This window comes from Oryza brachyantha, chromosome 12, assembly GCF_000231095.2.
Source record: "Oryza brachyantha chromosome 12, ObraRS2, whole genome shotgun sequence".
Classification (NCBI taxonomy): domain Eukaryota; kingdom Viridiplantae; phylum Streptophyta; class Magnoliopsida; order Poales; family Poaceae; genus Oryza; species Oryza brachyantha.
The window spans coordinates 14,796,492-14,818,248 of NC_023174.2; the positions used below are offsets into that span (position 1 = coordinate 14,796,492).

General features: G+C 38.4%; 1 protein-coding gene across 1 annotated transcript; it reads left to right on the forward strand.

Moving 5' to 3' along the window:
• The first annotated feature begins 1,210 nt into the window (after positions 1–1,210).
• On the forward strand, positions 1,211–6,700 carry LOC102711394 (calcium-transporting ATPase 10, plasma membrane-type). Its single transcript, XM_006664091.3, has 7 exons — positions 1,211–1,571; positions 2,289–2,343; positions 2,467–4,418; positions 4,509–4,667; positions 5,069–5,240; positions 5,344–5,642; positions 6,049–6,700. The coding sequence occupies exons 1-7, from the start codon at positions 1,395–1,397 to the stop codon at positions 6,295–6,297; spliced, it is 3,063 nt and encodes a 1,020-aa protein (XP_006664154.1). The 5' UTR covers positions 1,211–1,394; the 3' UTR covers positions 6,298–6,700.
• The last annotated feature ends 15,057 nt before the right edge of the window (positions 6,701–21,757 follow it).

A 21,757-nucleotide genomic window follows, 5' to 3' on the forward strand; every position in this document is an offset into this window, starting at 1 on the left:
TAAGCTAAAAAACAAATTGTACGGTTATGAAGAAATGACGAATCTTTTAAGCCTAATTAGTCCATAATTAGCCATAAGTGCTACAGTAACAAACATGTGCTAATGACGGATTAATTAGACTCAAAAGATTCGTCTCGCGGTTTTCAAACGGAATTTGAAATTTGTTTTTGCATTTGTATCCGAATCCTTCTTCCGACATCCGATCAAACATTCGATCTGACCCTTCTAGCAAAATATTTTGCCAACTAAACAACCTTAAGCTCTTGATAACTTATGATACTGAATCATTTTATACCATTAGATCTAGTTGAGCAGAATAAATATTAACTATTGGTAAAGTGAGATGTTGACACGTCGAGATATTTTTTAGACCGGAGCAAATCTCTTTTGTTAATTGTCCTATGCTCCATATATTTTCTCGACAACTTTGATATTTGGTGTCCTTTATATTTTTGGATGTTTGTATGTTATATTGCGTGGAAGTTTCCTTTCTTTCCCCTGTGCGGAAAAGTTTTGTAGTTTTTTGTTCAAAAGGAAACGGGAAAAAGAATCTTTAGGTTCTTTTTGCCTTTTTCATAATTAGTGGATCGTAAGTTGGGACTAACCTTTTTTATGTGCCTGTTCTAACGGGTTATGCTCCGAAAGTGACTTTGTGTTGACTTGAAAAAATAGAGAGACGAAGAATCTGATACATAATAACCCCAACATTTAAATAAAATTTGTTTCTAACTAGAAATTCAAGACTTATATCATTTGATCCATATGTTTTTTTGAAACTTCAGGTAAAAACAATTATGTGCAGCTTAGCTTAGCTTTTGATCGGTCCAGTGAACTACTATGAGCCATTTTGCATCCTTAACGTATCTTCAATCTTTTGTATCCTAAAAGGTGGGAACAATACTTTACCTCATAAATATTAAATCTTGAAAAACATGTGTGCAAACACAAGAGTTGCGATAACATGGAAAGAAAATATTCGAAAAGTGAATCCAAAAAGGAAAAAACAAAACAAAATTCCTCAAAAGTTTGTGACAGATTGTCCAAATTTCTTTCAAAGACAAACTTGGCTGCAGTAGAGAGAAGAGAGAGAGAGGAGGAGGAGGATGAAAAGGCCGTCCTTTTGACCCAACGACCACGCGCCATTGCTCACCTCACCTCACCTCACCTCATCTCCCTCCTCCTCCTCCTCCACCTCCCTCCCCACCCACCCCCTCGCCGGCCGTCGCACGGCTGCTGCTTGGCCGGCTCCCCCCACGGGCCTGTGGGTGCGCGCCAAGGGGAGCGGAAAGCTGGGATTTTTTTTTTGTACCTTTCATTTTTTTTCGTTTTGTTTTCTTGATTTGATCTGAGCTGAGCCGAGCCGAGCGAGGGGGGAGGGAGGTGGGAGGGCGGCGATGGAGAGCTACCTGGAGGAGAACTTCGGCGGGGTGAAGGCGAAGAATTCGTCGGAGGAGGCGCTCCGGCGGTGGCGCAAGCTCTGCGGCGTCGTCAAGAACCCCAAGCGCCGCTTCCGCTTCACCGCCAACCTCGACAAGCGCGGCGAGGCGCAGGCCATCAAGCACGCCAACCACGTACGTCGCCTCCTCCTCCTCCTCATCAACTCCTCTTCTCGCGGGCTCGCCGTCGCCGCTGCTTCTGGCTTCTGTGGGGTGCCTGCCTGTGCCGCCGTTCACCGCGCGGCTGCTGGGATCTGGAGCCGGTGCTGCTCGCTGCCCGGCCGGGGCTTCTAGGGTTTATCCTGCATAGCAGGATCGTCGCGTCAGTGCTCTTGATTCAGTTGGGGGGTTTGGCGTGATCTCCACCAACTAGTAGTTTGTAACTGCACACTGTGTGGAGTTACTATTATCCATGGAAGGTCTTGAACTGGCAAGTAGCAATTTTTTTGGGAGCCGTGGGTGGAAGCGGCGGTTATAGCGAAAATTCGGAGTCTGACAGTGATTTCTGTTCAGCTAGGAGGGATCATTGCTGCTTTGCTTGATCACTTTGACATGTTTGCGCTATGTTCATTTTAGTAGTACTATACTTTTGTGAAATTCGAGGTGGCCACCTTCAAGGCTTCAACCTTTCCTTAATTAAAGGACTAAAGGCATGGTGTGGGAAACTCGTTTTAATTGGTAGCTTTAGTCCTTAATTGGTTCCTGAATACAACTATGTAGCTTCGTTGTCACCGATTCAAAATGTTAGAATTACTTCTGGGTGCTCATATTGCTGCCATTGTACAGCACACTAGCTTATTAAACACACGTGATTTTAAGAAGTTACTGAAGTTGTAGTGCGGAATTTGACAGGAGAAGTTGCGGGTTGCTGTACTGGTATCAAAAGCTGCGCTACAGTTTATACATGGTAATCATGTAACTATTGGGTGCTGTTTCCTAATATGACTTCAGAACTTGTTTTGTTTTTGCAGTTGCTGTAGTTTTGAGCATTTGTAGTTCCTAAGCATACCACTGAAATACATATACTCAGGTCTTTCACTTCGAAGTGAGTATGTTGTTCCTGAAGAAGTCAAGGCTGCAGGGTTTCAGATTTGTGCTGATGAACTTGGGTCTATTGTTGAGGGTCATGATAGTAAAAAGTTGATCACCCATGGCGGAGTTACTGGAATAGCAGACAAGCTAGCAACATCACCAACAGATGGGTTAAGTACAGCTGAGGAAAACATTAAGCGCAGGCAAGATGTATATGGAGTAAACAAATTCACAGAGAGCGAGGTCCGTAGTTTTTGGGTGTTTGTATGGGAAGCACTTCAAGATACGACTCTTATAATTCTTGCTGTTTGTGCCTTTGTATCGTTGGTTGTTGGCATTGCCATGGAAGGATGGCCAAAAGGTGCCCATGATGGTCTGGGAATTGTGGCAAGTATCCTCTTAGTCGTGTTCGTTACCGCAACAAGTGACTATCGGCAATCCTTACAGTTCAAGGACTTGGACAAGGAGAAAAAGAAAATACAAGTTCAAGTCACAAGGAATGGTTTTAGACAAAGGCTATCTATATATGATCTTCTTCCTGGAGATATTGTCCATCTAGCAATTGGAGATCAGGTTCCTGCTGATGGGCTATTCATTTGTGGGTTTTCTCTACTGATCAACGAGTCCAGTCTTACTGGTGAGAGTGAACCTGTTGTTGTAAATGAAGATAACCCTTTTCTTTTGTCGGGGACCAAAGTTCAAGATGGTTCCTGCAAGATGTTGGTTACAACAGTTGGCATGCGAACCCAGTGGGGAAAACTAATGGCTACTCTCAGTGAGGGTGGGGATGATGAAACCCCTCTTCAGGTCAAGCTTAATGGTGTTGCAACTATTATAGGCAAGATTGGTCTATTTTTCGCAGTCATAACTTTCATTGTCCTTTCTCAAGGGTTAATCAGCAAGAAGTACCATGAGCGGCAGCTTTTCAACTGGTCAGGAGACGATGCACTGGTAATGTTAGAACATTTTGCTATTGCAGTTACCATTGTTGTTGTTGCTGTTCCTGAGGGCTTACCCTTGGCAGTTACCTTGAGCCTTGCATTTGCAATGAAGAAAATGATGAATGACAAGGCATTGGTTCGGCACTTAGCCGCATGCGAGACAATGGGCTCTGCAACAACCATCTGCAGTGACAAGACAGGAACACTGACAACCAATCATATGACTGTTGTCAAGGCCTGCATTTGTGGAAACATACAGGAAGTTAACAATCCAAAGAATGGGTCTAGCTTGTGTTCTGAGCTTCCAGAAACTGTTGTCAAAACTCTTCTGGAGTCTGTTTTTAACAATACTGGTGGTGAGGTTGTAATTGACCAAGATGGGAAATATCAGATTCTGGGTACCCCGACAGAGACAGCTTTATTGGAATTTGCATTGTCCCTGGGTGGAAATTTCAAGGCAAAGCGTGATGAAACTAAGATTGTGAAAATGGAGCCTTTTAATTCAACAAAAAAGAGGATGAGTGTCATTCTTGAGCTTCCTGGAGGAGGATGCCGTGCACATTGTAAAGGTGCTTCAGAAATAGTGTTGGCTGCCTGTGATAAGTTTATAGATGACACAGGTTCTGTTGTCCCTCTTGATAAAACAACTGCCGACAAGCTTAATGGTATTATTGAAAGTTTTGCTAATGAAGCTCTTAGGACATTGTGCCTTGCTTATAGGGAAATGGAAGAAGGCTTTTCTGTTGAAGAACAAATACCAGTGCAAGGGTATACATGCATTGGGATAGTAGGTATTAAAGATCCTGTTCGCCCAGGTGTTAGGGAGTCTGTTGCAACTTGCCGATCTGCTGGAATTATGGTGAGAATGGTCACGGGTGACAACATAAATACGGCAAAAGCAATTGCTCGTGAATGTGGCATACTTACTGAAGATGGCCTGGCAATTGAGGGACCTGAGTTCAGAGAGAAAAGTCTTGAAGAACTGCTCAAGTTGATTCCAAAAATTCAGGTTCGATATGCATATATTATTGACTTACAAAGTATTTGCCATTGCCATTCATATGCAAACCTAATCTTTTGGTGACTATGTGTATTGAAGGTAATGGCCCGATCATCACCACTTGACAAGCATACACTTGTGAAGCATTTGCGCACAACATTCAATGAAGTTGTTGCTGTTACTGGTGATGGTACAAATGACGCACCTGCACTTCATGAAGCAGATATTGGACTTGCAATGGGCATTGCTGGAACTGAGGTTAGAATATTTCTTCATTTGAAGAGATGAAAACAGCTACTTCTGTTCTGGTCACAATTAGGTGTCATTTTGGCATTGACATGGTGTACAAAATGCAACTTTGACCACTAATTTCTATCGTGATCTATTGGCAAAACTTAGTAGAATTAATACTATGAAAGCATTTTTTAATTTCTGTAAATCCAAAATATTCAGAATTTCAGAGATATGACACCAGTTAATTTTGACTTGATGGGCTAAAGGGATAGATCAACTAGCAGATATATCATTACTTATCTCTTTTTGTGCAATTCATGCATTTAGGCAATTTATCCAGCCACACACCTTACAAGACTTGAATATTGGTGATCTGAAATATTCTTATTTATGCCATGCTGTAAAACTAATCCTAGCTTATTCAGGTGGCGAAAGAGAGTGCTGATGTCATCATTCTTGACGACAACTTTTCCACAATTGTAACTGTTGCCAAATGGGGACGGTCTGTTTATGTCAACATTCAGAAGTTTGTGCAGTTTCAGCTGACTGTTAATGTTGTGGCTTTACTTGTCAACTTCTCCTCAGCTTGCTTTACAGGTATACTGTGCCGATCTCCCCACATGACATATACCTCATATCTTTGATGATTCTGTTAAGAATTCAGATATACTCATCTGACCTTTTACATATGCAATGCCAGGAAATGCACCACTGACAGCTGTTCAACTTCTTTGGGTGAACATGATCATGGACACCCTTGGTGCCCTTGCGTTAGCTACTGAGCCGCCTAATGACGACTTAATGAAGAGAGAGCCGGTGGGAAGAACAGGGAAATTTATCACAAATGTTATGTGGAGGAACATCCTGGGGCAGTCGTTCTACCAATTCATTGTTATGTGGTATCTCCAGACGCAAGGGAAAAACATGTTCGGCCTTGAAGGCCCTGATGCTGAAGTTGTGCTAAATACAATTATTTTCAACTCGTTTGTCTTCTGCCAGGTATGTGTACCACAGCAAATATGTTTTTCCCTTTTTTGGCTAGTAGTGTGGGTGTTGTGGACGTGTGCCCATACATGCAGTGGCCTCACCACTAATCCAATTAGTCCATGGTCCATTGCTTGCACAATTAGTTGATTATCTTTTAAAAAAGGTATTGTCCTGCTTTTCTGCAGTTAACGACGTAGCGTCCACATTATTTTAGATACCTATTTGTTAGGGGCAATGATTATAAAAAGAACAGTTCGTTTATCATGGAGTTAAGCAATTGAACAAGTCTTCTAGTCCCAAGATAGAATATCAATCCTCTATTCTTTGTGCTGGCTGTTCAAGATTCCTTTCTCTTGCAATATATGTGCCATAAATTGTTGGAATTAGGAGGTAGTAACCATGCATATGCTACTTTCAGGTGTTCAATGAGATAAGCTCCAGGGAGATGGAGAAGATCAACGTGCTGAGGGGCATACTGAAGAACTACGTCTTCATGGGCGTCCTCACCAGCACGGTCGTCTTCCAGTTCATCATGGTGCAATTCCTCGGCGAATTCGCGAACACGATTCCCCTCACCAGACTGCAGTGGGTCGCCAGCGTTCTCCTCGGCCTCGTCGGGATGCCCATCTCTGCCATCGTCAAGCTTCTCCCCGTCGGCTCGTCGTGATGGAAGATGGAAGAAGACGATATCTGCAGTGACAGTATCCATTACTGACCAAAAATTCCATATTGTTTGGACGAGCTGAACTCTCGATGCAGTCTTTTGGAAAATGCATGCGTGGGAGTAGTAGGCAATAGCTGCAGCACTTTGACAGGTTCTTTTTTTTATTGGTAGCCTATGAATGTGTCATATTTTGCATTATAGTATCAAGAAGCATTTTGTTTGGCACTGGGGCTTAGGCTCAGCTGTGTAGCAGAATTGTAAGGTTGATGTTGTTTGGATTGGAATTCAGACTGGAAATTATGTGGATTAATGAACAGCAGCATAAAAATTTCGCCCTGTATTCCATTTCCTGCACTCGATGTTATGTTCGTTGAACGGTGGTCAGTGATTCACGTTGCAGTTTCAATGACATTATTTTTAGATTTTCCGCAATGAAATTATCGGTGGTCTATCAACCCTATTTTGTTATTCTGCTTATGCTTATAAGTCAATTTAAATTTTAAATTTAGATCAGATTTTGATTTTTTTCATCGTAGTTATTTTTTAGTCTTAGCTTTTAGATATCTAAGAACACGTATATAAAAGTTTTATTTTAAAATTATATTACATTTGTAAAATGCAACCAATCAGCGCTTATGTGTCCTGAATCCCAATAGGATAACGTGAAAGTTTTAGTTTTCTAAGGGGATTGAAACTGCTATTCAGGTTTTTACGATCGTATCAATTTAGTTATCACCTTTTTTTCATGGTTTATAACGTGAAACTTATTTCCTAAAATAAATAAATAAATAAATAAATTGACAAAGAAGATAAAATTGCATCCTGGCCTTTTCATCAAGAATGCACACAACCAACCTCCTATGAGATGAAATAAGTAGAGCATATGTGCTAAGAAGGAACATTTGACGCATCATGCATTGAGTAAAACTAAAAGTAGCCACCGTCCAAAATAGATAAAGAGATGCGTTGATGGTTTACTTTTCGTATGTGTTTGGTTTTGATAAGATATGATGGTTTGGGTCAATCTAAGGGTCGATCGTCAAACGATATATTTATAAATAAAAAATAACTTATAAATATAATTTTTATATACATATTCTTAGTGATACAAAAGTCAAGGTTTAAAAATAAACTATGATAAAAAAACTCTAAAATCAATTTTAAATATAAGGTAAAAAATTAAATTTTAACTTATAAGTATAAGTATAAGCGAAAAGATAAGTGGATTAGTTTTTAGGGATGAGGTGATCTTGTTTGTTTAATATGAGAGTGGATAATTTCCTGTTTGGCACACATGACAGGATGCTCCTGTTTTTTTAGGAATGGGAATGTGTGACTCGTAGGTGAGAGAGAGAGGAAATGAGAATATTGTTTATAGGACATGACCATTGGGAATATTGTTCATGGGGACAGGACCGTTGTTCATGGAAACCATCTCTTCTTAAGATTTCATTTAGAAATTTTTTTATCAAGTTGACCCGAATCCCATCCCTACTTGGATTAGGATTTTTTGCTATTAGGTTGACCTGAATCCTAGCGAATTTTTTTTATTAAATACACCTTTTTAGCAAGTAATTTTATTACTAAACCACCGAACATTTTTTTTTCAAAACTGAACCTTTTGGCCACGCCAGTGCGGGTGACGTGGCAAAACAATGCTGCCAGCGGCTGATCGACATGACAATGGCGTGACAGTCTTGCCACGCTATTGTCGTTGGCGTGGCAAGACGATGTTGCCATACCACCGACAATAGCATGGTAAGTCATTTCGTTACACTAATGTTGGTGGCGTGGTCAAAAGGTTCATAGAGTGGAAATATTTTTTCCGGAAGTTTAGTAATAAAATTATTTATTAAAAAGGTTTAAAAAATAAAAAAATTCAATCCTAGCCTACTTGAACATTTTGGTATTAAGTTGACTTGAAGGTTAGAGGAATATTAAATAATGTTCATGAGGACCAACCCTGCATAAATTCCATCTAGAGGACTGCTATACATACGACAAAATATGTATAACATAAGTACGACTAAAAGCATATAATCATATATGAATTAAAAGAGTATCACTGCAACCGTTGATCAATTTTATCGTACCTAAATCGTACAACTTGACTGTACACATAGCAATTACATTTCATTTAGGGTTTCATCCCTACTTGAATTTCATTTAAGGCGGCGTTGAATTTCATTTAGGGTGTGTTTAATTAGGGCTGTTTTTTTAATGAAATGGTTCTATCTATGCAAGGGATGTAATGATCCTATCTAATGTCTATCTATGCTCCCAAAACGGTTCTAATTAACCCATCTGCTGGACCGCACTTACTTGGCATTATGCTTGTATTTTTCGTCGTCGCTTCACACACAAAATAAAAAAAAACAAACAGGTATTACCGTTGACCGGACATCCAATTTATAAACCGTCGTCACCCTTGCTTGCCTAGCAAGGTGGGATTAATCTAGCTACAGAACTTGCACTGCAAAGCTGCTGCATACACACATGGGCCAAAGCCCAAGGCAATCGGGCCTGCTAGCTAGCTGCATGCTTGCTTGGCCCAGAGACCAAAGAAACTAACCCACTGTCTCTTCTATTCATCATTTTTCATTCCCATTTTTATTTTCACCAATTATTTCGGAGCGTCACATCCTATCACATCTAGCCCGGTTCGGTAGGACCGTAGGATTGGATTAGGGATTTTTTTTGTCACTTGTGATGTTGATATTAATTAGGAGTATTAAATATAAACAGATAACAAAACTAATCGCATGAATAAATGTTATTTCATTAGACAATTTTTTAAGCCTAATTAATCCACGATTAACAAATATTTACTGTAGCATCACATTCGCTAATTATGGATTAATTAGGTTCAATAGATTCGTTTCGTGAAATTGTCCAGAGTATGAGATGAGTTTTATTAATAGTCTATATTTAATACTTCTAATTAGTGTCCAGACAGAGACTTAAAAAAAGTCCCTGGGATCCAAACACCCCCTTAGTTACCCAGCGTGAAAAAACGTACTAATAGACTACTCCAATACATGATTAATTAATTATTAATTTTTAAAACATAAAATAAATTAATATAAATTTTAAAACAACTTTTCTATAGAAAATTTTCACAAAAAATACACCATTTAACCGTTCGAAAAACAAAAACGTGTATACAGAAATCAACTTATAGAGTCCGCAAACACGGCCCTATCCTCATACAAAAGCGCTCCAATCAATCGCTCGCCCCGAGCGCCAGCAATCGGATTTTTCCTATACAGTACCCTTTCTCTCTCTCCCTATATATATATATATATTCCATATATATATATATACATACACATTTTTTAGGTCTAAAAAATTTATACACATAAATTTTATACATATAAACTTATGTATATATCTTTATACATGCAACATATACACACTTTAGACATGTAAACTTTATACATATATATATATAATTGAGTAAAGTATATGGCCGGTCCTTAAACTTGTGTCATGGTACTACTTAGGTACATAAACTTAGAAAATGCACGTTTAGATCTATAAATTTGTTACATAAACTTAGAAAATGCACGTTTAGATCTATAAATTTGTTTTATTATATCATCCAGGTCCATGAACTTGTTTTAAATGTACCATCTAGGTCCATAAACTCGTTTTAATACACCATCCAAATCCATGATTTTAGACATTAAAACGAGTGCATGGACCTAAACGTGCACTTTCTAAGTTTATGTCTAAGTGGTACCGTGCCACAAGTTTAAGGACCGGCCATGTACTTTACTCTATATAATTTTATACCTATAAACTTTATACATATAAACTTTATGCATGCAAAATTTATACATATAAAGTAAAAAAAACATATACACAGGAAATGGGCCGACCCATGTATCTTATATATCAAAAAGGGGCTGTTTTTCCGTATGGGCCGAACATGGGCCAAAACATAGGTCAAACATGGACCAGAAACAACTGTTTTGGAGGTGATGCGCGCGCGCAATAACCTTTTCGGCTACAACGGCCATGAGTAGTGTAATTCTCTTTATAATTCAATTAAATGGAACAGAAAACTAAATAAGCTAGGCTACGCAACATAAGAGGGGAAGATGATGTCTATTAATGTACTTCTTCCAGTTCCATGATTCTTATTGTTTTTTACAAGAGTGTGATTAAATTTTTAAAATTTTAACTATCAATAACTTTTGAAATATTTAATTTGGACACACTGGTACAACATGTATTGGTGAGTCATAAAGAATATTTTAATAAAAACAAGGAACAATTTTATTGCAAATTTGTCACCATGGCAGAAGGATTCATGATGATTATATTGATCGTGTGTACATATGTGTGTCCTTGTTGTACGTGGGTAAAGACTGCAGTGCTGCAAACCGGGCAACCAGCCATCTGCATATATAATGTCCTTATGTTCCACTGAACAAGTGGGCCCACCACGCGCATGTGCTCGATGCCAAGTGTGTCCTAGTGGCGATGGCTACTTGGACTGTTCCCTTGTCGATACTGCAAATAGAAGGCATTGCCATTTGTGCCATTCAAATTATGTGTTTTTCTTCCTTTTATCTTTTGTATAAGATGAGACTCTGTTATAAAATATACGTATTTATGTGTTTTAAAATTTTTACAACGATATAAATATTTTTACTACCATTTTAAGTACGACTTATCTCACCGATCACTTTATATTCAAATAGCTTTTTCATCCTAGTTAACTCCAACCACCCTCTACACAAACCATCTATCTTTTTCTCTAAATTTAATCTCTACTAAGGAAAACTTGTAAATACTTCTATTTTGGATTAAATGGACAGTATATTTGAAAGTTGTAAAGATTTCATATCTTTTATTTTCTAATCCTTTTTTTAATTTTAAAACTAAACTCCACCGAGATTTATTATCTAAATCCATTTGGTCATATAACCATGCCTGGCATATCCAAACAATGCTGCCAAGAATAGTGGGTGTGACAACGCGATTTCGCCAGCCAGTTAGATTGACGTTGGCCAAAATATTCAAATTTGAAAATAAATTCTGGTATGGGTCACATGAAAATAACAGAATAATTTGAATGGATCCTAAATAGAAATTAAGAAGAGAGATGAATAGAAAGAAGAGAGAAAAATGAGTTGTCACATTATATTGAACTTCTTATAAGAAAATTATAATGAGATTTCAGTTCATTTGCTAATGTATTATTGAATCGAGATGTTGGGATGGAATCCAAGGCATTTTAGTATTCTCAAATTCTTTTGTTCTAAACACTTAATTAGCACAGAATCGTCACACGTCTTATGAATTTCCTTCGATCTGTACGAGCTCTCGACTTGTGTTAATTACTAGTCACGGGTGTTTAGATGTGTCGGATATTAGTTTCAAAAAAAAAAATATGTGTCGGATGCTGATGTTCCTATACGACCGATAAAAAACATTGATTTCCTTTGTACTCCCACTGTTTTTTTATCGTAAGTCGTTCTAGTTTCATCCTAAGTTACGTAAACTCTAAGTTTGATTGAGGTTACAGAAAAACACATTAACATTTGTAACGTACGTTAATTAAGCTACTTTCATTCTATCTTTTAATAAAATATGTCTTGACAGTGCATTTATTTAATTTATTGCTGCGACGTCGATGCATTACCTTTGAAGTTTGTTAAACCTAGAGAAATTTATCTTAGGAGAAAACTAAAATAATTTATAATTTACAGCGGAGGGAATTAATAGTTTGTATTAATCACGGGTATTCGTAACCGAGATGCTTTTGAAAAAAAAAAGAAAAGAAAAGTGATCGAAGGATCGGATAAATATTTCCCAATAAATTAACAGCCACCGGGTAGGAGCTGTTTCCTGCGTGCTTCTGGATGATATGGTTAATTAGATTCCTTCCGATCGACACACCTACCATGAACCTAGCTAGTGGATCAATATGCGACTGAGCAAAAGAATCAACGACTAAAGACTCACGGGTTGTTTAGTACACTGTGACATTATATCCACCATGTGTCAAATTTAAGTTAGGCAGGTTTAAACGTACGTTTAGTTTATGCCACACTTATAGCAAACTTCTTTGATCTCATAAAGGTTCACAAAAGTTTGACAAGTTCGTAGTAATAGCTAAAGTGTGATCTTAATTTTGTTGATTATAAGTACATGTTAACTGAAAAAAGCATAAGAAACTTGCGTAATTTGAGTATGCTATCCAAACTGCCCCTTAATATCATGAACCGTTAAGGGTCTGTTTGGAAGAACTTAGGGTAGCTGTAGCTTCTCACAAAATCTTTTGAAGTTACAAGCTATTCTAAATAACACTTAACTTTTAAGAATCCAGAGCTGTAGTATTTATAAAATGAACTAGAAACCAGAGACTGAAAAATTCAGCTTTTCTATATTCTGATGAGGAGCTGACTTCTCACCGACTGTTTCTTAAAATCTTAAATCTTAAGCTCCCATAACCATGCCCTAATTCTCAATTGATATCCATGGATATCTCTCCGGCCGCTAGCTAGCTTCAAGTGGACATGCAACTTGTCTGAATGTCAGTAAAGCTACAGATGAGCGTATACTAGCTAGCTCATATCTTAACCACTAAATCGCGCGTGCGTTTTTCATATAATAATATTAAATGTAGGATTTCCATCTTCGGCAAGTTGCAGTTTAATTATTGTAGTATCGGTATTGATCGACCAAGGCAAAGACCTTGGTAAATTTGACCAAATTTAACACCCTTTTGGTTCAGATTTTAATTTAATTACTGATGTGTTACTGAGCGCTATTACCAAATATATAGGGTACGTACCTGGTGAAGAAACTTTTCATAAATCTCATGGCGACGATTTGGCAGGCCGACCCACACTGGACTCGGCCTTTGTCACTGACACGTGAACCCAAGATTTACGGAACCATTAATCAGTGACAAAGAGACGAAACACCTGCTGCAGCAGCAGAGGATCTCAATCCACCCACACTACCATTTACATAAGATAAGCAAAGAAATTTTTATGTCTAATTAAAAATAACTAACTATTCATACATCTAAAAATAGAGCAAATATGCATGTTGCAGAGGAGTGTTTATTCTTCGCATAATGTAGTAGTCACGTATAGGCGTTTTAACTATTCTTCGTATAAAATTGAGCTACATATATATCATCAGGGATGCACGTTAAATTAACTTCGCATTACGAAATTACATTACTTCTGTTCCATATTATAAAATATTTAGATTCATACGATACTATTGTTTATATATGGTTAAAATATTTGACGATATGAAACGGAGAGATCAGCATGTCCGGTGAGCAAATTAAACAAATCCAGAACGAATTAACAGCATGTGCCTTCTCGGTTATCTCCACTAATTATCTCTCCGACCAGTCAAGAACAACTGGAGAACTTGTCAGTATGTACATGTGCGTATAGGATACTGCACGTAAATTATAAAAAAGTTTGATATTTTATATCGTAAGTCTTTTTAGCCTTATATAAATTTATTTATAGATAAATGTATATAATTTATATACGTGTCTAGATTCAATAGTATCTAGAAGACGTGACGTGAAACGGAGGGAGTATATTATATTGTTCCTTCGGTCGGCTAGCTTTGCCGCTGCTTGCGTCAGCCAAAATTTTCGTTTTCTCCCGGTTGACCAAACTTAACAGCTATATATTTAATTGATTCTATTTTACCATTCCGTGTATAAATTTATGGATTATTTTGTTCACAGCATCACCCGTCTTTTCGCTTTTTTACTTATGTTTATAAGCCTAAATTTAATTTTTTTTAATTTAGAGCTTATTTTGAGATTTTTTCATTGAAGTTTATTTTCCAACATTGATTTTTAGATTTCTAAGAATACATGTATGAAAGTTTTATTCACAAATCATTTGTTGTTTTGAATGCTGCAAACAAATCACCCCTGTATGTTGCCGCATTTTGCCAAACTTCAAATTAGGCAAGTTTTAGCTATGTTTATGACGTCAAAGGCGTACATGATCACCCCTTCCAGCGGCAGCACGGCGGTCGCCACTTCCTGCCTTACGGCGACCTCCTGGTCATGGACTGCATGATATATATGCATATGCATAGAATGGATTAGTTATCATCAAGCTTCAGTTGGAATATGCTAAAGATTACTGGTACAGATTACTATTAAACCAACTATAATTATAGTAATAAAATAACAGTACAATTATAATCTAATTGCACTGCAACTATGGTTAACTAATCTGTTCCTCTGGAGAAAGAGCTAGGGGGAGCAAGGCTGAAAGGGCCATTTCTCATGGAGGATATATAGATCCTCTAACTCACTGTACCCTGGTTGCTCATATGTGGTCCACATGGTTCTAGGACTCCACTTTAATAGACAGCTCTCGGAATTTCAGACTAAATTTGAACCAAATTTAATAAGTTTGATCAAGTTTGAACCAAATGCAGACGGAATGGGAGGAAAACAGTGTCTCGGGGGGTCGGGCCTCATTGAAATAGAAGAAATTCAGACCTTTTGGTCCCAATCCTAGAACCCTGGTGGTCCATATCAGGGTTTACAATATTGTATGGGAGGACAAAACTACGAGCAAGCGGTTTGGCGATAATAACAATTAATTTTGACATAGGAATTGCGTGATATATAATGGTTATTGCGATATAGTAGGAGATAATCGTTGCAGTGAAAGGAATATTCGAGAGTTTGATAATGATAATCGCGCGGTTTGTGCGATATATCTCGTGGTAAATGAGTTTTCCGCTGGTAGTTTAGAAATTGAAATGCTAGGATAAAAAAAATCCAAAAATGCTGAGAAACTTTAGGAAATTTTTGCGGATTATCACAATTTTTTGGTAGTAAATGAGGTCCGCGTCACGAACAACACTGACTATCATGATTGTCCTTCAATTTATGTAGGGTGTTAACGGAGTGGATTTGAACGGATAGTTGTTATGCCATATCCTAAACCATAATTTTTAAGTGGATGCGGAGCGGGTGCGAATATTTTCGGATGTGGGTTATTGCGGATGTCGGAAATGGTGTGGCGTCGGCTCGAAAACAGATTATTATGACTAGATATATTTACATGTAGTCAATACATTGTCATTTAATACTGAATTAAAAATACTTGGGCAATTGATGGGCTTTTGATTGAGTGCTTCATGGGCTAAAAACTCGGATTATCCGCTTAAATTATTATCGGATTATCCGGTAATAAAATTGGATAATCCGCATCCACCGGATGTTAACAATACCACATCCATATCCGAATCCGTAACTCAATCTGAATCCAACTCCGTATCCGCCGGATAGTTGTAAACCCCTACAACATCACCGAATAGTTATAAACCCCTACCACATCCTCAATTCAAATGGATTCGGATCAGATCGGATCTCCGTTAACATCCCTACATTTATGCGAATACAATTCACTATATGACTATACTTCAGCGCTAAATGCTTTATTTTCGAAACTTTTGTTCAACATTATGTTAAAAAAGAGAACTATCACCAAGATTTTTTTCAGATCTTTTACCAAAATTTCTAAATTCTCATGAAATTTTCCAAACGCTACCGTTCATCAAAACCACACCCCGGTGGCTCAAATTCAATCCGATTGGTGCAATATACCTCGTAATTTTAAACTAAAATTTTTGATATTTTAAGTACATTTTAAGTACGGTAAAAAACCTTAGAAAATTAATGAGTAGGGAAGAACCATACTGGATACTGGTGATGTAGCTGGATGTCCTTCTTCGCGCTCTCCGGCAGCGGCAACGGTGAGGTCATGCCGTCTCTCATGTCGTACACGCCGACGCTGTACTCGCCGACATCCTCGCCGTGCAACGACTGGAGAGAGGCCCTCCAGTGCACGAAGTAGATGCAGTCTTCTCGAGCTCCGGCGCCGCCGTGTTGGCCAGCAAGGACGGACCTTGAGCACACCCTGTGTCGAGGAAGAGCGCCCGGCCGTGCAAGCTCCGCACCGCCGTCCACCGGCCGGGTGCCTCTCGCCGGTGAGGTCCGCCTCGAAGACCTCAAACCTAATGGGTGCCTGCTCCTCCTTGCGCGACGACCGCCGCACCATCAACAGCCGGCCGGCGGACTCCAATAGGTACCGCATGGCGAAGCGGAAGCTGCGAACTGATCCGGCGGCGTCGGCGTGGAAGCAGACATTCTGCTGCCCGGGGTCGTCAGCGATGTAGCCGTACGTGGAATCCCGGTGGGTCGTCATCTTCGCCGACGCGGGGAGCGTCGAGGACGTGGAACCCTTCTTTGTCGGTGAGGGCGTAGACCTTGCCGTGCTGGAAGGCGACGCCGGTGACCTCTCTGGTCGGCGGTCCTGCACCCGGCCAGTACCTTCTCGCGTCGTCGATGCACGACACAGTGCTGGCCGCGTCGTGCCGTTCGTGTTGGTATTTTTATTTTTTGTGTAGCAAGAGACTTGTTGTAAATAGACAGAGAGAGCTCATGAAGGACTAAGAGAAACAGAGTACTTAGTTGGAGAACAGATTACTACTGACTGAAGTCTTGCTTCTCGTTATTTGCTTTTTCACACATACACACATTCACACTACTGGCAGCCTCTGCCTGCCTATTTATAGGCTGCCAAACTGACATGGAGGAAGGTTCCTGATACACTAAATTTTCTAGTTTTTACTAGCTAGTGCAAGCTACTACAAACTACTATAAACTACTAGATGTACAAACTACTAGATGAGTAGACATGACTAGACTTAATTTTACAGCGTTGCAATCTTTGACTTTTGTGCTTAAGAAAGTAGGAGAGAGATGGAGATTTAGCTAGTGTTTTCTAGAAATGAATTAACTAACAAACTCCCCGTTAATTCATTTCTTGCAGACTCCGATCAGATCTCTGTTGCAGATGAATTTTTCCTTTGATAGAGCTTCAGTAAATATGTCCGCTAATTGTTCATCTGTGCGACAAAATTCCAATTTAGCCTCTCGACGATCCACTGCTTCTCGAATATAATGATACTTGATAGCAATGTGTTTTGTTCGGTCGTGGCTGATTGGATTTTCACTGATTGCGATAGCAGACTTACTATCACAATAAATTATTGTGGGCTCATTTTGCCTCTCGCCTAGATCTTCCATTATTCTTCTTAGCTAGATAGCTTGTGACACAACTTTTGATGCTGCTACATATTCTGCTTCTGTGAAAGATAAAGCAACAATATTTTGTTTCTTTGTAGACCAAGAGCACATACCTGAGCCAAGTGAGAAAGCATAGCCAGACGTGCTCTTCATATCATCAAGACATCCCGCCCAATCACTGTCGATATAACCAAATAACTTTGATTCTTTGATTGGCTTATACCATATACCATAATCTGCGGTCCCTTTGACATACCGTAGAACTCTTTTTGCAGCGATAAAGTTTAACTGACTTGGGCTAGACATATAACTTGATAATAAGCTAGCGGCAAACATAATATCTGGCCGTGTTGCAGTCAAATATAATAAACTTCCAACTAAGCTTCTGTAGATTGATGGATCTGCCTTTTCAGCTCCATCTTTTGCCATTTGCTTTTCATTTGGCGACAAGAGGGTTGTGACTGATTTGCAATTCTCCATTTTAAATTTCTTTAAAATATTTTCAGCATATTTCTTCTGTGATATAAATATTCCTTCATCACTTTGATATACCTCCATGCCCAAGAAATAGTGCAGTAAGCCCAAATCACTCATTTCATATGTGTTCATCATGTCTTTTTTAAATTCTTGCATCATCTCCTCACTATTGCTAGTATAAATTAAGTCATCAACGTATAGTGAGATAATTAGAATACTCGAACCTGATTTTTTAACATAGAGAGTGGGCTCACTTATGCTCTTGGCAAATCCTTTCTGAATAAAGTATTTGTCAATTTGACTGTACCAAGCTCTTGGTGCTTGTTTTAATCCATACAATGCTTTCTTTAGTTTGTAAACTTTATTTTCTCCCCCTTTAACTGAAAAACCTTCCGTTTGTTCAACATAAATTTCTTCTTCAAGATACCCACTGAGAAAAGCTGATTTAACATCAAGCTGATAAATCTTCCATCTCTTTTGAGCCGCTAGAGCAATTATTGTACAAATTGTCTCTAGCCTTGCAACAGGAGCATATGTCTCGTAGTAATCAATGCCAGGCTTTTTCTTAAATCCTTTTGCTATAAGCCACGCTTTGTATTTTTGTATTGAGCCATCTGGATTTAATTTTGTTTTATAAACCCATTTAACTCCAATAACTTCTCTGTCTTTAGGACGATCAACCAATTCCCATGTATTATTTTTCTCAATCATATAAATCTCATCTTCCATGGATTTTACCCAATTTTTATGTTTTTCTGCCTCTTGAAAACTTTGAGGCTCAACAACAGAATAATTGCAAAATTCATGTTGTTCTGAACCTCTTTGTTGAGAAATAGATTCTAATAATTCGATCATACTTCTTACCCGTCTTGGAGGTGATTCCGGTGTAGATACAAGCTCATCACTTGCTGGGGTTGAGTGTGAAATAGAGCTTGAACTTGACCTTGGACTTGATGACTGTGGGCTTGGAGTATGATCTTCTACTTCAGGATTATCATGCATAATTGGTTGGCCAAATGTGATGGTAGTGGTTGGCAATGATGTATTACTAGTATCTTCGGGAACCTTCCAGTCCCATCTAGCATTTTCATAAAAAATCACATCTCTACTGCTAATAATTTTCTTTTTTCCAGATTATAAAGTCTATAACCTTTGATACCAGCATAGCCAACAAATATGCATCTATCACTTTTATTTATCAAATTTTACTCTCTTTTGTGTTGGCACTTGAGCATAACAAAATTCTCATATGACCAATGACGGGCTTTTTACCATACCAAGCTTCAAATGGTGCACGATTTAATACTGCCTTGGTAGGACTTCTATTTAAAATGTAAACTGATGTATTAACAGCTTCAACCCAGAAAGATTTAGGCATACCTTTATCTGAAAGCATAGAATATGACATATCATTAATTGTCCGATTTTTTCTTTCGACGACACCATTTTGTTGAGCACTATATCATGCCGTTAATTGTCTTCTTATGCCAGCATTTTCACAATACTTCTCAAATTCTTTTGAGATATATTCTCCTCCTTGATCACTACGTAAAACTTTAATTTTTCAATTGCTTTGGTTTTCCACCATGGCCTTAAACTTTTTGAATGTCTCAAGGGCTACTGATTTTTCTTTTAGAAAATATACCCTGATCATTCTTGTGTAATCATCAATAAATGTGATAAAGTACCAATTACCTCCTTCTGACATTGTTGGTATTTTACTAACTATATCGGTGTGCACTAGTTCCAATGGTGCACTAGCTCTCCAGGCTCCGATACGTGGAAAAGAACTTCATATTTGTTTTTCAAATACACAACCTTCACATGGGTCAGACTTGGGGGTAATAAATGGAAGGCCTTGGACCATTCCTTTTGTCCTGAGCAACTTTAGTGCTCTGTAATTGAGATGACTCATTCTCTTGTGTCATAAATCAGAAATATCAACTTCACTTCTAAAAGCCATTTGAGTTGGGTGGTTCATCCTTAATAGAAAATTTCTGTTTTTCTCCATATTTATTTTAGCAACCAGACTATTATTTTTACGGTCCAATATTTTGCAAGAAAGATACTCAAAATAAACTGCGTACCCATGTTCTAGAAGTTGTCCAATACTTAGCAAATTTTATTTTAAATCAGGTACCAGTAAAACATCTTTTATAAATTTTGGACCATCTGCAGTTTGAGCAGAAACCGTACCTTTGCCTTCACTTTGGGCTATGGAACCATTGCCCATATGAATTTTTGCATGATAAGATGAATCCATTTCTCGAAATAATTTTGGATCAGCAGCCATGTGGTTAGTGCAACCACTGTCAATAACCCAAACATCATTTTTTTCTTCTCGAGCAGTTTGACAAGAGAAAATCATTTCTTCAGATTTTTCTTCTTGTGAAAAATTTGCTCGATTTAATTCTCGAGTTCTGCAATATTTTGCAATATGACCCTTTCTCTTGCACTTGTTGCAAGTCATTTTCTTCCAACACATATCTGTGGTATGACTAGATTTTTTGCAAATATCACACCACAAATTTGAATTAGACGTACATTTTTCTCTTCTTTCTTGACCTTCCTCCTTCTGCATATTTTGCCTTGGGAAAACATTTTTCTGAAAAACACGGTCCCGCGGTGGAAATCCATTTTTCTGAAAATTCCCGTAAAACCTTAATTTTGACTAAAATGCATTTTCAATAGAGGTCCCTTCACGTTGAAGTTTCCTTTCTTCATGAGACTCCAACGAGCTCATTAGTTGCTGAATTGTGAGAGATGAAAAATCTTTTGACTCTTCGATAGCAGCAACAATGTGCTCATATTTTTCAGGCAAACTGATTAAAATTTTCTCAACAACCTTTTGATCCTTAATGTCTTCACCATAGAGCCGCATCTGATTAACAATCTCAATAACTCTTGAAAAATAATCATTTATCTTTTCTGACTCATTCATCTGTAAATTTTGAAATTGTCTTCTTAGAGTTTGAAGTTTAACAAGTATCTTTTCAGATCCTTGAAACTCCTCCTTCAACTTGTCCCATGCTTCTTTCGACTTCTTGGCTCCAATAATACGCGGAAATAAACTTTCTGCAACTCCTTGTTAGATCAAGAACAAGGCCTTGGCGTCATTCATCCGGTTCTCCGCCAAAGCTTTTTTCTATTCCTCCGTAGGATTGTCTTCAGCTGAATACTCCTTGTAGTCATTCTCAACAATATCCCATAATCCTTGAGATAGCAGCAGCGTTCGCATCTTGATACTCCATATATCATAATTTTCTCCTGTCTTTTCGCATCTTGATACTCCATATATTATAATTTTCTCCTGCAAAGATAGGGATCATAGACTGCGCCACCGTGGCGCCTGAACTTGAAGCCATACTTGTAGCTTCAAATAACAATGCCGATACGCCGCGCTCCTCCTATATGCCCAACTCGAACCTGGGAGCTCTGTTACCAGTTATTGGTATTTTTATTTTTTTTAGCAAGGGACTTGTTGTAAATGGGCAGAGAGAGCTCGTGAAGGACTAAGAGAAACAGAGTACTTAGTTGGAGAACAGAGTACTACTGGCTGAAGTTTTGCTTCTTGTTATTTGCTTCTTCACACGTACACACATTCACACTACTTGAAGCCTTGGCTGCCTCTGCCTGCCTATTTATAGACTGCCAAACCGACATGGAGGAAGGTTCCCGATACACTAAATTTTCTAGTTTTTACTAGCTAGTGCAAGCTACTGCAAACTGACATGACTAGACTTAATTTTACAGTATTGCAATCTTTGACTTTTGTGCTTCAAGAAAGTAGGAGAGAGATGGAGATTTAGCTGGTGTTTTCTAGAAATGAATTAACTAACAGTTCGCAGGTGGAGATGGCGACGGCGGATTGGTTCA